Raw genomic sequence first — 16168 nt, forward strand, 5'->3', positions numbered from 1 at the left:
GATTGAAATAGAAGAGAACAGTGAGGAATCCTGCCATGATTTCCCCATACCTCTGACGTGTAATGACACAGACGTCGAGGTAGACTACGAGCTCGACGTCGAAAACGATGTAGGAGAGAATATTATTGGTAGATATATGATATATTCATTTTCTGAAACTGTTTTCAGTTCTTTCTTACCACTTTAATCCTTCAAGAGTGGTCGAAGGAATTATGAATTTTCAACGATTTACGTATTTCTGATTTGGGGTGAATATGAGATTGAGCAGAAGATTAAAGTTTGAAAGAGTCGGATTTGAATTATCAAAGGAATGTTCTGAAAATGTGGGTTTGGAATAATGAATAAAATACACATTATAACATTGAGTAGGGTGGTCACAGGAATTATCCATTGTAAATTCATTTTAAAAACATATTGATGAATATGAATGATATGAATGACTGAGTTGAAGATTTGAGTCTGTAGGGATGAGGTTAGAATTATCTAGAGAGTACACAAATATCGCTTGAAGATAAAATACATTTTAGGGTGTGTTTAATTTAGGATAACTTAGACGTCACAATGAGAATTTTTGATTTCATAGTAGATTTTGTTATGAATCCGAAAGAAATGAGTAGATTTAACTTCTGATCCCAAAATTTGATTATTGCCTCTATCAGTGGCATACTGGGCAAACTTTGTTAGGGGGCATTACGTTTCTGACAAGCAAATAAAGGTAAAAAGGCATAGGTCATAACCATTTTTGGAATATTATCCTATCAAAATGTTCAGACGAGAATAAAAAGTCCCTCCCTACCCCCAACGCCTAAGTATATATGCCATCAGAGTGGTTTAAAGTCATATGGAAAATCAGTATGAATCTACTGGTTTACAGATAGAATACTAATTTATAATCGATTGAGATTCTGAATCGAAGTTTAATCTGTTGATTTGTCTATAGCCTCGATCTTTTCGGATTAGTCTTAAATCAAGGATCAAACTTGAGTGAAATGTTGATATGAGAAGATTAAAGCACCTCTTTTTTTTGTACGTCTTCACAGGGGATGAGTTATTTTATGTTAATGTTGCTGAAGGAGATGAGAAGCACTTTCTTTGTATCAAGGAATTGGATCGAGAGTTCAGTTCTTTGTACACGGTAACACTCACTGCTTCGTATAATGACTATCACGCTTGTAACACATCTAGCAGTGTGACCAGAAAACGGAGGGCTGCAGAAGGTAAACTCCCCGGAAGGCTTGTATCAACTAATTAAATATAGTAATAAATATGAAATGACCCATAGTTGCTCTATAAATGGAAAGCATAATTATATCTATGATGAAAAAGAGAAGATTGATGGATGGGAGGTTAAACTGACAACTGAAAGCAAGTTCACAGGCATACCATAAGTGTATGATATGTTTTTAACAGTTTTTAGTCATCAAACGAAGGATGTGAAGCAATGCTATAATTATAATTCAACTAAACTCATGAAATGTATTACCGTCCCACAAGGTTATGACGTCGGTCCAGTCTTGTTTTCTACTGTGTTCCGGTTGATCTGTTCATTTCCCCTTTCGCTTGAACTTGTGTATGTTTATTTTATTTTTTGTATGTGTGTGATTTTGATTATTCCAATAGCGAAGCTTTTCACTAAACATTCTCCAACTGTTCTTTCTTGTATCATATCGTCTTTTGTATAATTATCCTCTGGAAATGTCTCCATTAAAACTTACTGATATTTGTGTTTTAAAAATAGATTCAATTTGACTGCAGGAACGGATAAATGTTTAAATTTCATTATTGATTTTTGAAGGGGGTATTTTCTTTCATTTTGTATCCAGTTCCCTCCAACACCATTGTCTTTACCATCACCGTAACTGATACGCTAGATAGCCCGCCCTCTATCGAGTTTCCAGGCTTCTCAAATAGTACATCCATCTATCTGGCGGCTATTGATAACTTGCAGATCGGAAGTCCTATTTACACTGTTTCTGTAAGTCACAAATTCATGTGTGTAATTGTTGAGCAAAAGTACAGTAACATAACCCCCCCCTAAAAAAAAAAAAAAAAAAAAAAAAAAAAAATATATATATATATATATATATATATGGTGAGTTGAATCTACACATGAGTTTTAAAATGAATAATCAATCTTCTTTAGTTAATGAATGCAAATTATATGCAAAACAATAGACTGCGATGTTATGCTAACCCTATAGCACGGATAAGTTTACCCCTGTACTGGTTGACCATGATATGAAAATTTCTAATCTGCTTTGACCAAAAATTTTAAAATGTGTTGTTCATTAACTCCGACGGTACTTCCACTAAAGAAGCCATAAGCGACTGTTACAATGGACAGAAAGTCATGATGACTAACCATTGTCTAAACGATTATATGAAAGGTCATATTCTTTGATCAAACGTCAGTGTTACCAACTACTTACTTGAAGGGGAAACCTTTGGAATAAGTAGGCTTGTGTCGAAACAGAAATATAAAAGAAACAGATCAACGAAAATTTGAGAAAAATTGGACAAACAATGAGAAAGTTATGAGCATTTGGATACTGCAATCACTAATGCTATGGAGATCCTCACATTGGCAATGCGACAAGGATCTGTGATGTCACATGTGAACAACTTTCCCTTTGATGGACTATAAAATACCCCCAAAATGTCTCTTTTTGCTTTTTCTTATGGTGATACAAACTCTTTATCCATAATGTATTCTTTAAAAATCTGTATTGCATGCCCTCCTATATAAAGAATACATAGATGTGATAACAGAGGCAATTTAAGTGAAATATGTACTAATGTAATGGGGAGAGTTGTTCACAAGTGACATCACACATCTTTGTCGCATTGCCAATGTGAGGATCTCCATAGCATTAGTGATCGCAATACTCAAATGCCCATAACTTTCTCGTTTTTGTCCTATTCTTCTCAAACTTTCGTTGATCTGCTTCTTTGATTTTTCTGTTATCAAACGAGCTATCTTGTTCTAAATGTTTCATTCTCCTTTAACCTCAGGACCATTCTTATCTCCACAACCCTCCCCCCCCCCCTCTCTCCCCTTTCTACGTCTTCTCTCTCTCAACTCTTTTTCTCTCTCTCTTTCTCTCAGGCAACAGACGATGATGCTACTTGGAATTTCGAGTTCACACTTACCAATATTGACGACGACGATGATGGACGCCCCAAGAACACCATTACCATCAACAACAGCACAGGTCAAATCGTTACGAACGGCCCGCTCTATCCGTGGATCGGTGACACGGATAACTGGGAATGGGAAGGGGCGAATTTCCCAGCGGAAAGAACGCAGGACCGTTACAGTGTGACGGTTTGTGACGTCAGTCCTAACATCACGGATGCACAGTGCAGTAACGCGACAGAGTTGACGGTAATCAGAATAAAAGGATTGTAACTTCTGTGGTGTCTTGTATAAAGAATTTACATAGGGAAGCCACTTCAGTTCTGAAAACTGTTCTCCCAGTGGGCCCTGCTATTATTACCTCGGCTTTAGCTGGGCTGCCTAGGCGCTCAAAGCATTCAAGGAATTTCTTCCTACCTGGTACCCATTCACCTCCCCTGGGTGGAGTGCAGCACAGTGTCGATATATTTCTTGTTGAAGGAAATTGCACCATGGCTGGGATTCGAATCAACGACCCTCTGTTTCAAAGTCAGAAGACTAATCCACTGGGCCAGAACGCCCAACATAATCCTTATCCTTTCTTAGGAACGCTAAAATCGCACGGGGATTAAAATATAATATCCTCAAAGAAATAATTATTGTTGTATAATTTATTATTTTTAACTAGAATGGTGTTATCATAATCAAAAGTTGGTTTCTATGAAAAGCTCCCACAATAATGCTAGAAACGTGTTGATGTATATATTAATCAAGGTCTTGTATATAGATAAAACTAAGTTCTGGATTTTACAAGTTTTGATTTGGATTTTGTATGTGCACTCATCAATCACATAATTCAAACATGTCTACATCTTGAAACATTAATGGAATTTATGGAATTGTATGGAATTCTGTAGTGTCACAGAATCAAACTTTAAAAATGTTATTATTTGAAAGTTTTGTTGTCACTTTGATTATTTTGCCAAACCCTGATAATTGACTCCTCGTATGTCTTATTTTATGTTATCAAAACTTACCATGCAATCTGAGTCTCCAGGTGGACTTTCCCTTCAACAAATTAAAGACTTATTTATAACTTGACTTATCTTTTTTTTTGTCTTCCATCCTTTTCCAGTTCAAAATTCTTCTGTCTTTTGAGCACATCATCATTCGTTTTAACAAACCAGTTGCCTCTATTCAACCTCAACAGAATGATATTCTAGGGTAAATATTGAATTGAATGTATATATAAACAAATATTAATTACTAATATATACAAGCGTGTTGCAATGTACCATAATGATGTATTACTTATAGTATATACTGTTCTGTAATTGTTTATTTTTTGTTCTTTGTTCTTCACTTATAATGCAATGATTTGCTGTTGCTGCTAATGTAAGAATTGACACAAAAAAAGGTTCATTCATGCATTCATGTCTGATTATTGTGCAATAGTATTTGAAAATCGGAGCTCACAAAACAGCGACATACTAATAGAGGATAACCCCAAGCAAATCATGTAAATTAATAATAGTAATAAAAATTGATGCGCTTGAAGATTAAGTAGACTCCTAAGAATTGAACATCGATATAATTGACATCAATTCTATCTATGAAACATTACTGCATTATTTTAAGGAACATATATTACCAATAGTTATTAATTCTTTTTAATTTACAATGAAGTCAGTTAATTTTGATCATTATATGGATATATCTGTTTTATCATTTTCCTATAAAATTATCTTCTAAAAAAAAACTGCCAAGTCTTTTTTAAATTGGTTTAATACTTCTCGCATCACTTGGCTTTCCATAGAGTAGAACCTGGAAAATATTAACTGGGGCCAAATAAAATCTACTAGAAATAAAACTTAAAGCTATGAGTCACATCAAGAGCATCGATGAAAAATAAATTTTACATCATTGGTTACCTGGGCTCCGTGTCACTCACACCTTTTGATGAAATGCATTTCATTTTCGATTATGCTATTCCATCTTTCTGCAGATGTATCATTGAGAAGATGGACCTTAATATCACGCTCCAGTTTCTCTCACTCGGAATGGAAAATGGTATATCAGATCCTGATGACAAAGTGTGAGTTATTATTTGGAAGGTAATTTTTTTTACGGTGTTGGTGATGATGGAAGTTATGGTGATGATGATGATGATTGTGGTGATGATGATGATGATGTTGGTGGCGATGATGAAGGTGATTGTGATGATGGTGATGATGATGATGATGATGAAGGTGATGGTGATGATGGTGATGAGGATAATGATGATAAGGATGATCATGATGATCATGACAATGAAGATGTTAATGTCGACGATGATGGTGATGATGGTGATGATGATGATGATGGTGGTGATGATGATGAAGGTGATGATGGTGATGACAATGAAGATGTTAATGTCGATGATGATAATGATGATGAAGATCAACTGCTACAAAAAAAATAATTTAAAAAAATTGTTTTTTCTTTTCTTGAAATTTGTATGATTTTGAACGTCAAAAAAAGAAAAAATGTTTGTCCTTTTGTGCCTTTTTTTTTTTACTTTGGACGTCCAACAATTGAATGTTTGAACTGTCAACTCAATAATTAATGCTTAAATGACATAAATATTGACAATGATAATAGGTGGTGTTGTTGGCGGCTGAGTTGGTGATTATTCTGGGACTCTTTTTATAAAACTTGCTATAATAACAACCATACAATAACAATGGCAAGCGACTAAAATCCTTCAATCTGTTTCGCTGATAGTAAATTTGTTATAGAAATTGTGCTTTTGCTATGGTAACAAGTCAGATACTGATGATGGTGATAATGTTGATGTTGACGAGGGGGAGGAATGAACAGGGCACGGTTGCATAATAGCTACTATTGTAACCTAACATCCAATGGTAACTACAACGGTAACGACTATGGACATTGCCCAAGAGTCGGTCAAAAACAAGGATTTCATGGAAGTTACCATTGGATGGCACGGTTACCATAGTAGCAACTTTTTATGCAACGGTGCCCGGATTGGAATTAGGTGAAAATGAATGATGAAAGAGAAATGCATGCAGTGTTAAATGAAAGTAAGAATTTATTAAGAGAATGGATGAACTGTTTCTCTCACTGTCATGAAAGGACTCTTACATTTGCAATTTTTATGATCATATGACTTTTATTTTACCTATACATTTTTCCAATCAATAACCCCTTTACAGGACAGATATGTGGGTGTATGGAGTCGATCTGTCAAGGCTACCGGAATCTCCTTATCTCAAGTTTGTGGACTTCGAGTAAGAAAACGCATTTTAAGCAAAGTCTCTTTTGACTCAATGCAATTAAGGCATAGTTAATTTCATGCTTACGTTATTCATGTTCTTCTATAGACATAAAGGAAAACATGACTTTTTTATAAAGTAGAGATTGCATGAGAAGTGCTGCATCAGTATCAAGATAAAGGTCACTCAGATGAACTGAAATATCATAAAACTGTTAAACGTTTAGAAAGGATAGCTAGATAATTCTATATGAAAGTGAATTTTAGGTAAGTTGAAAAGAGCTCTTAAACCTTGAAGCTGCATATCGTGAATAATGCTCCCCACAAGCAAATATCTAGATATTAAAGAGTAAATAAATTCATTCATATTCATGTCCTCCAGGGAACTGTGGGTTAATACTGAAGGACTGGACGAATGCGTGAATGATACTGAAATGACGATAGCACGCCTTCAACTATCAAAGATACTGCCAGAAGTGGCCAGGACATCAGCCATTGAGGCCTGGGTGCCCATCGCCCTAGGCATCATCATCTTCATTGGAAACCTCATCTGCATCATTCTACTTATAGTATCATGGAGGAAGTAAGTGATTATTGTTTAAATATGAAAGTGTCGGAGGCTATCTGTTATGAGGGAAGGTGGCGGGTGGCGTGTCTAGTGTACTGGTTTCAGGGAGAGCTCCCTCCCCCCCCCAAAAAAAAAATAATAATAATAATAATAATAAATATAATGAAATAAATACATAAAATAAAGCAAAAAATCTTTTGGAAAAAAATATGCATGAAAATTAGAAGGGCATGATTTCAGCACAAGCCTTGGCGAAAGTTATCAATACTTGCCACCCCCCCCCTCCATTTTGGCATAAGCTATCAAAAGGACAAACACAATTTCTATTGCCCCCCCCCCTCCCATGGTGCTTATCTTCCCAAGATACGCCACTAAATATGTTTAATTTGATAGAGGCACTTTTGGTAACTGTAAAGTTTTGCATGATTTCACCCACGACTGGAATATTAAGGGCATGTTCCATTATCTCCTGGTGGTGTAGGACAAAGACTGAATTTCAAATAAGACCTTTTTTTTAATTGTTTCATTAATAATGTTTGATGAACAACCCCCCCCCCCCTTCCCTCCTCTCTCTCTCTCTGTAGTCATGTTCTCTATGTATCTTGATCTGTAACAGGGACAGACTGTGTCATAAGTACCAAATTCATCAGTCCTGTTTAGAAAATCAGTGATAGAAGATTACCCCTGAACACGTACGCATGCATGTGATCTCTCTTGGTTAGGAATGTATCGCTTTGTACAGGGATATAGACCTCCGTTGTTCTGTAGATTTTCTAAAGTATCTTAAGTCTTCGTATCATGAGTGATGAAAAAAATAGTTTGTTCTCAAGTTTGGAGAATTGTGAGGTCTTCTTTCCCCCTCGTCATGCCCAACCCTAGCTACCCCAAAATTGCAACTTGTAAGCCTCCTTTTAAATATTATATATATATTTATGTGTTTACACGCAGTATGCAGATGGAGAGTGGGAAAGAAATCGCAAGGGAGCTGACCATACGTGACGAGGATAGACTCGAGAAAGGCATCGCTAATCCAGTTTATGACGTCACTGGTGATTATGAGATCACGGCTACTGAGGCAGTGGAAAGTGCAACAGGGTATGTTTAAAGGCCCCGGGGGGCCACTTCCATTGACGAGTGGATACCATGCGCGACTATGGGGTCTCGAAAAGCACCCTAAACACGGAATTTCCATATTCTGAAAATGCACCCCTTAACAAGTATTGGCGTCTGAAACCATACCCTTAACAAGTATTGGAAACAAAACGATAATCTTGGCAAATATTCCCTGAATTGAACCCCTAAACACGTACAGGAATATTTTGTTGTTATGTCACTAAGTGACGGGTCCTTCGGTTGTCGGTTTTGCCTTTATAATTTGGTTTGGTATATGACCCCACCTTCCACACCTCGCGCAAATCGGACTCTAAACACGTAGTGTTGGGGCGAAAAGGACATCCTTTATAAAACATTTTGATTTTGTTTTATCATCCCCGCAAATGTGACCCTAAACGTGTAATTTACCTAGCGAAATAGATACCCTTTTTTCATAATTTTAGTGTTTTTGACACCCTTATCACGTTACGTACGTAACGTGCCCTATCTTGAAAAAGACATCATTTTTACGTGTTTTTTTGGTCGCGCATGGTATCCACTCGTCAATGTAAGTGGCCCCCCCCCCCCCCGGGTTAAAGGCATTGCATCATTGCAAATCTTAGGAACAAGATTAGCATTCACCAGCTTGGCATGGACAATCAGGCATACCAGCCACTAAAGTATTTCTAGTTCTCACATGATTGGTTTGTGTGTTCGGAACTGATCCACTTAACATATCAATGCTTAGTTCCTACCTTCTATCTTCCATATTATTCTCCAGTTAGAGTGGTGTAGATATTCTGTTTAAATTCTGTTCTGCTTTTAAAATGCCATGATTTGGCTTTCACTCACTACTGAATACTTTACCACTTTCAAAGTGCATACTTACAAAAGTCCTCCATACTATTTTCTCCTTTGAGACAGGGATAGTATTTACATGTAGTTGATTTTGATCATTGTATATGCTTATACATTTTATATGAGACTTGGTTGAAAATCCCAATCAAAAAGGCCATGTAACATTAAATGTAAAATCATTCATATAGTAAAGCGTAACTGTATGTTTAGAGCAAAAAAGCAATTGTTAATTGTGGAGGAGCCGTGTTGTCGTGGTTCTGGCTCTCGCCTTGAAACAGAGGGTCGTGTGTTTTAATCCCGCCGCGGTCTGGGGTTCTTTGGCAAGGCGTTATTCCACACTTTGCCACTCTCGACCCAGGTGCTAAATTGGTATCCAGTAGTATATGAAAGTCATTTTAGCTTGTCCAGTACTGTGTGCGCCTCACCGGCGACTGACTGCAATACTCCCCAGGGAGTGGAGGATGTGCGCACATTGTGTGCGGGAATGGCTAATTGAATCCAATGACCGGGGTATTAATATGTATGTAAAGCGCTTAGACATGTCGTTCCGATGTATTAAGCACTATAAAGCAGATTATTATTGCTATTATTATAAATATCTAAATAGTCTCTTTGTGTTGCAGCCCCCTAGTCTTGTCTGCAGATTTTACAATGATGTACTCCCTTGAAACATTTTTGATATAGATAAACTTAGACACTGTATGCCTATCCTCATTCGGTATGAATATTCTTTGATGGTTGACAAGGAGTATTTTGACAAGGACCAGAGTATAATCATAGAGTTTAGGTGACCCAAAACAGTAGGTAAATTCCCGCCCTTTCACACGGTAAAAAAATCGTAATTTGAATGATGATTCCAGTGATAAATATGGTTAATGACGAAGATTTAGCACATGTGAAACAAAAATTGAACATGATTAGAATCACCAACGCTAATCACAGTCACGATAACAATAGCAATCATCATTACAATGATGATTCAAGTTTCACATGTGAAAAGGGCCCTTAATGTGCTTGCATTCCAATTAAAAAATCCCTATTTCTCCTCTACTTTAAAAAAATATCTTGAGTATTGAGAGTACAGACAATCTTTAACATAAAACAAGGCCATATTCATCCAAATTAAATGAGTTCCAAATTATATCCCTCTCCAAATGGAGAGAACAGTATGGAAAGAGCTGTAACACTTGCAAACAATAGAGACATCAATGCAGACGCTATATTTGTATTCAGGTATTCAAAAAATGATATAGTGTTTGGTCTGGATTTTTCAATCAAGCCTGATATCAACTAAATACTACCCCTCTCTCAATGGAGGAAAAAGCATGGAAGATAGGTGTACTTAGGTACTACAAACTAATTAAGTTTTCGGTCGGGATTTCAAACCAAATGTCTTTTAAAAAGTATAAGAATAATTATTGAATAAAATCAACTAAAATTACCATTGTCTCAATCGAGAAAACGATATGAAAAAAGTTAGGTATTTGGTCAAGATTTAAAACCAAAAACTATGCCATTTAAAAATTATTAAAGAAACATACACTGATTGTCATAAACTAAATCCTAGGCATTCCAAAACTAATTGAATATTCGATTGGCATTTTCAACCAAGTCTCATATAAAATGCATTAACATATACAATGATTAAGATCAACTCCATGTAAATACTGTCCCTGTCGCAAGGGAGAAAACAGTCTGGAGGATTGTTGTAACTATGCACTATAAAAGTGCTTGCGTATCCAGAATTGACTTTAAAAAATATCATAGCATTTTTAAGAGTAGAAGAACGGAATTTTGATAGAAAATCTACATCATTCTAAATGGAGAATAATACTGTAGATAGTTTTAGCAAGGCAAGACTCTTCAAAATTATGTTCGGTCTGGTTCTTAAACTGAATAGTATCATGCATGAGAAGAAGAAGAAGAAGAAGAAAAAGAGGAAGAAGAAGAAAAAGAAAAAGAAGAAACTCCAAGAAAAATGTTATTTTATGGTAGCATATTGGACAATGTTATACATGTATTAAAAAGGTCATATAATGGTAACAATGAATGATAATATGCCAAATTTATAAAGTGCTTGATGTAATATTTCTAAGCAATGCATATCATAATATATTTTTATTCATCTAATGGCACATATTCGCATTTCATGTAATATGAATTACTATGTTTTGTATATTATCTCCTTCAGGTCTGAAGAACTATTGATCACAAAGGTTTATCTAACCGATGGAAAGACCCAATCGACTATCGCTATGACAGCTACAGATGACCCTAAAGATGTAGAGATAGCAGTTGGTGAGTATGGCAAGCCCCCTTTTCTGTTGGGGAGAGGGGGGGGCAGAATAACCCGTCTGATGGCACTTGCCCCTTCTATGCTAGCGCTGGCATTTATTTTTTCATGAGGCTGATATGAACGATTGATCATACACAATAATCAATGTGATCAATCGTAGCATTACAAACAATCGCTACACTTTGTGTTAAGGGACCCAGAACAGTAAGGAGAAGCCCTAACCTTTTTTAAAGTACAAAATCCAGGATGTGTGTTTCAAGTTTGTGATCAAATTTTCCCTGCTCTCTCTCTTCACTTTGATGAAATGAAACAGGACTGATATAGAGAGCATAAGAAAATAAGAGCTTGGATTTTACAGTGATAATTATCATATATTGGTGTTTGTAATTTAACTTTTAAAAATCAATAACCTTTTCATAGCAAATGCTTCCATTTGTCTCTCTGTTTTAATATCTTTTCTCAGGAACCGATGATGATATTCTGTTGCTCCCGGAACCACCTGCCAACAGAGATTATGATTCTGACGTAAGAATGTTTCCTCATAAAAGTGCCAAAGCCGCACCCTGTGGCATTAGCTTGAGATCCTGGGGCCAGTCTTACTAAAGAATGTGATTATGGGAAGCACGTTGGGAAATAATTCTTTGTGTATAGCAGCAAATATACCTACACCATAAAAAAAAAAACAAGGAGATTCAGGCTGATTGAGCAAATCACCCCAAAAAATGATGCATGCATGAGTATTAGTCCTTTAGAATTTAATGAACAGATGATTTCTAGAAAATATTAGCTTCACATATTTGAAATAGTTTGTATATTCTTATCACTTTATTTTAGTTCCCTAATCACAACTCTTTGTAAGATAGGACCCAAAACTACTCAAAAAGTCTTCGCGTTTGTACCTAGAATGCAATTTTATTGATCTCATCTTATACCAAATAGTATATTAAATTAACCTACTTCAATATTTTATAACATTCAAACCATACATAGTTTTGCCAAGATGCAAACAGATCACATACAGCCTCCAAACATTCTCCTTTTCTGGCGAAGATATAATGGTCATTGTAATATTCTCTAAATGTCAAAACATTTTTCCATTTTTTTTTCAGTAAAAAGCTACATATTGTGACCAACTTATATTACAAGAGTCTATATAGAACTTACTATGTGACCTTAATTTTTCCTCCGGTTTTCCTTTGATCGTGGCCAATAGAAATGATTCTGTCTGGGCTTAGATGAAAATGTGTTGTGTTTTTTATAAAGTTCTTAACTTTTCTTACAAAAAAGCAGCAAATGAAAAGCGTTTATTACAGAATTAATAAATATTGTTTACCTGTGCACTAATAATTTAAGCAATTGCAAAGGATTTTAAATTGATTATTTATTGATATTTCAAAGCTTTCCTTACAATAATTCTTAAAATCTATAAAAGTGATGCAAGATTGCTCTCGTGACAATTGCTCTTGGCTTTAATTTCTCTGATACGAGTTGTGATAAGGGTTTTTGTTCAGAGTGTGAGGATTAAGATCAGCGTCAGGATTACAGCTTGAGTTCAAGATTTATGTTTGACCCAACAATAAAAGGCACAGGGGATGACCATTATGCGCAATAAACATGTATTAACCACATGGAATTGAGTTGCCGAGGTGTTCGATAACTTTTTTCTTTCATGCCTCGCAAATTTGCAAATTCTGGAAACTGGTAGAGTAAATGTACAGATTTTCCACGGGAGCAATTGTAGCCAGAGCAAATGCCACGTGTTTAGTGACAAATATCCTATTGATCTAATTGGGATATCTACACATATTTATTCCTTAAACAGGAGGAAATGATGAATATCTACCCCTTTGATGAACCTGACGAAGAATACGAATTCAAAGTAGATATTGGCGAAGCCCCAGCATCACCCACCATTGAATCATCTCCAGAAAACCCAGTTCTGATACCATTTGCTGATTATGATTCAGAAGACACAAAAGACAAAGATGGAACGAAAGATGAACCGAAGATGGAAGATCAAGAAGAGAGTTTGGGCTCTAAACCGAAACCGCCACCTGTTGCACCTAAACCTACAAATCAAACTCCTCAGGAGCCAAATGCAGAGATTGATTCCTTGATGGCTGAAGACAGAGGTCATCATGATGATGTAGCTGATACAAAAGCAGCCCAAAATGAAGATACGTCTGGCTCCGCCAAGTCCAAGAATGGTCCCTCGTCTTTGATTGAGCCGTTTCCGCCAGTTGACTACCAAACTGAAACCACAAATACAGAGGACAAAGAGCAGAGTCCTGCTGTTGAACATGACAATGCGAACATTCCACCACCACCACCACTACCAATGCCTTTAGTCCAAGAAGTGCCTCTGGTTGATGATCAGGTCCAAGACCACCCGCTTCCTCCGCCGCCACCGCCTATTGTCCAACCTATTGTCCCGCCTATTGATTATGCTGATGGAAAGACTGTGACCTTTGGAGGGGAGACTGTGGTCGGAGAAGGCGCAGGAGACGGTGAGAGTACCACAGACCTGGAGACGGCCAGCGAGGCAAGCTCTCAAAGTGCCACTGCGGAGGAATTAAGTTCACCCAAACTACAACCATCAAGGAGCCGTCCTCCTCTCACATCTGAAATTGAACTAGTCGCTGCCTCATTCAATGGTGATGTCTATCCTCATTCTAGGAAAGAAAATCCTGAGCTGTTGGCATCTCCTCAATCTACCTGTGGATCAGATGGTGAAAGTATTGGGCTTCTGGAAGACGAGTCCCTGATCAGCGTTGATGAGATTGGGACAAGCGGGATTGGGGTTACACAACTCTAGTTACTTCGCAGTTAAGGCCAGTAAAATTATGCTTGACAATACAATACCTGATCAATGTCCCGTTACTAAATTCCTACTGTGTATTATGTGATAGATCTTATCCCGTAGAGTGACCTAATGCCCATCCAGTGTTTCTTTATATTACTGTTTTTTGGAAACAAAACAAACATCTTACAAAGTCTCAATTAGAAAATATTCAATTCACAATGAAGCATGTTCAATGATTTCATTTTTCTTATGTATTCTTCTTATAAACATCGCTTTGGTTTGCTTGGACTTGAAAATATACAAATTTGTCAAAAAAGTTATTTTTATTGCTTTACTCCAATACTACATGTAGTATAAGATTAAAAAATTGAAAAGTATATCCCCAATGGCTATAAATTCATGGAGTAACTTTGTAGTGTTAAAAAATAAATAATAAACGTGTAATTCTTGTTAAAGAATGAAGTAAAATAGAGCGATCATCATATGAACTTCATTTTTTCAATGATGTGAACAAAATTAGTTTTCTAAAAATGATATGTAAACAAAAAGAGGTCTGTTTGAGGTATTTTGATAGGGAACAAAACAACCCAAATGTGACCTCCCTTTTATGGAGAGCTTTTTCTATTTCTTCCTCTTTTGTTCTTTTATTTCTTCTCTTTTTTCCTTTCCTCCCCCTCTTTTCCAACTATTTGGAAATCGTAAAGAGGCAGACACTCCCTGCCTGTGTTACATAGTGCCATTCAAACAAGAAAGATAAGCTTTATAGAAAATAAAAAGAGAAAGATTCAATACTATTTCACAGCCATCGTGGTAGAAGTGATCTATACTCTGATTTTTCTTTACAGCAGCAACATTCCTGCAATAAATAATAGAAAAGAATTCTTGCCAAATCCGTAATATTAATAAATTCATTTTACTCATCCGCAAGTGTGTATTATTTACTCTAGAATGCTAGACATGTACGTGTATTATGCTACTCAGTTCGTCTTAGATTTGATTCAAATAATTATTGATCGATATCAATTCCAGACTGTCATGCCCCATTGCAACCATTAACATGGACAAATGAATAATTTTGTAAACTCCATGTAGAAAGTTAGAGTTTACATACGCATCATGGGTGATAAAAAGCGTAGTGTCAGCCTTATTTTGTTGGTGTTCACATCGCCGAATTTTGCCCAGCACAGCACCTACATGTAACTTAAAATTTTCCTCTTTCAGGAGAGGGTGTGATATAATTTGTCATTTTATATACTGAAGGTACAATATAACCAATTTTAAATTTCTTTAGAAAATGATATTTCGTTGATTTTTTTTAAATTCACGATGTATGGGAAGCCACTCGCATATGATGTCACAAATTAAAAAATTAAAATTCTAATAGCTTTTTAAATTTTTGATGGATTTTCCTCAAACCTTCACCAATATTTATTTTCTGCTATTTTTACAATAAACTTTTTTTCAGGGTGAACTTCCCTTTTAAAGAGCCCATTTTTGTTTATTTGCCATATTGGTTTTATCTCAATCAGCAGTGAGAAGTGTAAAATTGACCCCCTGCCCCCTGTGTGCCCCCCCCCCCTCCTCATTGAGACCCACCAGTCTACAGAAGAGAGCAATTTGAGTGATGTCTCTCTGTCATTTAATTTTCCATTTCCAACCATCATTTACAATAAGTTTTGTTACATACATCTTGATATATAATCAATAAAACATGGAAACTTTATATGTATAATAATCAAGATAACCATGTATCAGGTTGGAAACGGAGGAAGCTGCTAAAAAGTGAAGCTTGTAGAATGCAGCCTCTCTGTCATGTCTTTGCTCATATTTTTGTTAATCATGCATGATAAAATCAATGGATTTCTTCACCTTATAATTTGAGTAGTATTGTTTGTGTGTTCATTAAAACAATATTTTCATTGGAAATATAGATATTTTTCAATACTCGAGATTTTCAAATAAATGCTGTAATGCAGTTTTTCATCCACCTGTGTTTCAATGTTTCAATTTCATTTGTTGATTTTTTTTATTTATCATAGCAAAAAGAGTTAAAATATACAATTGTGTAAACACTAGCACAAGCATCAAATATTCTCACACAATCGCATCCACACAATCACACAAATAAGCTTATCAATACCATCATGTCAATTAACATGAAA

General features: G+C 35.9%; 1 protein-coding gene across 1 annotated transcript in view; it reads left to right on the forward strand.

Annotated features, from left to right (window-relative positions):
* The window catches only part of LOC129281561 (protocadherin Fat 4-like), a 74736-nt gene extending 58737 nt beyond the window's left edge, over positions 1-15999 (forward strand). Inside the window, exons 34-45 of the mRNA XM_064113374.1 lie at positions 1-128; positions 1041-1217; positions 1824-1975; positions 3107-3385; positions 4251-4339; positions 5121-5210; positions 6331-6405; positions 6772-6972; positions 7906-8052; positions 11099-11205; positions 11667-11728; positions 13026-15999. Coding sequence (XP_063969444.1) covers positions 1-128; positions 1041-1217; positions 1824-1975; positions 3107-3385; positions 4251-4339; positions 5121-5210; positions 6331-6405; positions 6772-6972; positions 7906-8052; positions 11099-11205; positions 11667-11728; positions 13026-14018 — 2500 coding nt within the window. The 3' untranslated portion in view covers positions 14019-15999. The remainder of the gene's footprint in view (positions 129-1040; positions 1218-1823; positions 1976-3106; positions 3386-4250; positions 4340-5120; positions 5211-6330; positions 6406-6771; positions 6973-7905; positions 8053-11098; positions 11206-11666; positions 11729-13025) is intronic.
* The last annotated feature ends 169 nt before the right edge of the window (positions 16000-16168 follow it).

Source organism: Lytechinus pictus, chromosome 18 (genome assembly GCF_037042905.1).
Source record: "Lytechinus pictus isolate F3 Inbred chromosome 18, Lp3.0, whole genome shotgun sequence".
Lineage (NCBI taxonomy): Eukaryota > Metazoa > Echinodermata > Echinoidea > Temnopleuroida > Toxopneustidae > Lytechinus > Lytechinus pictus.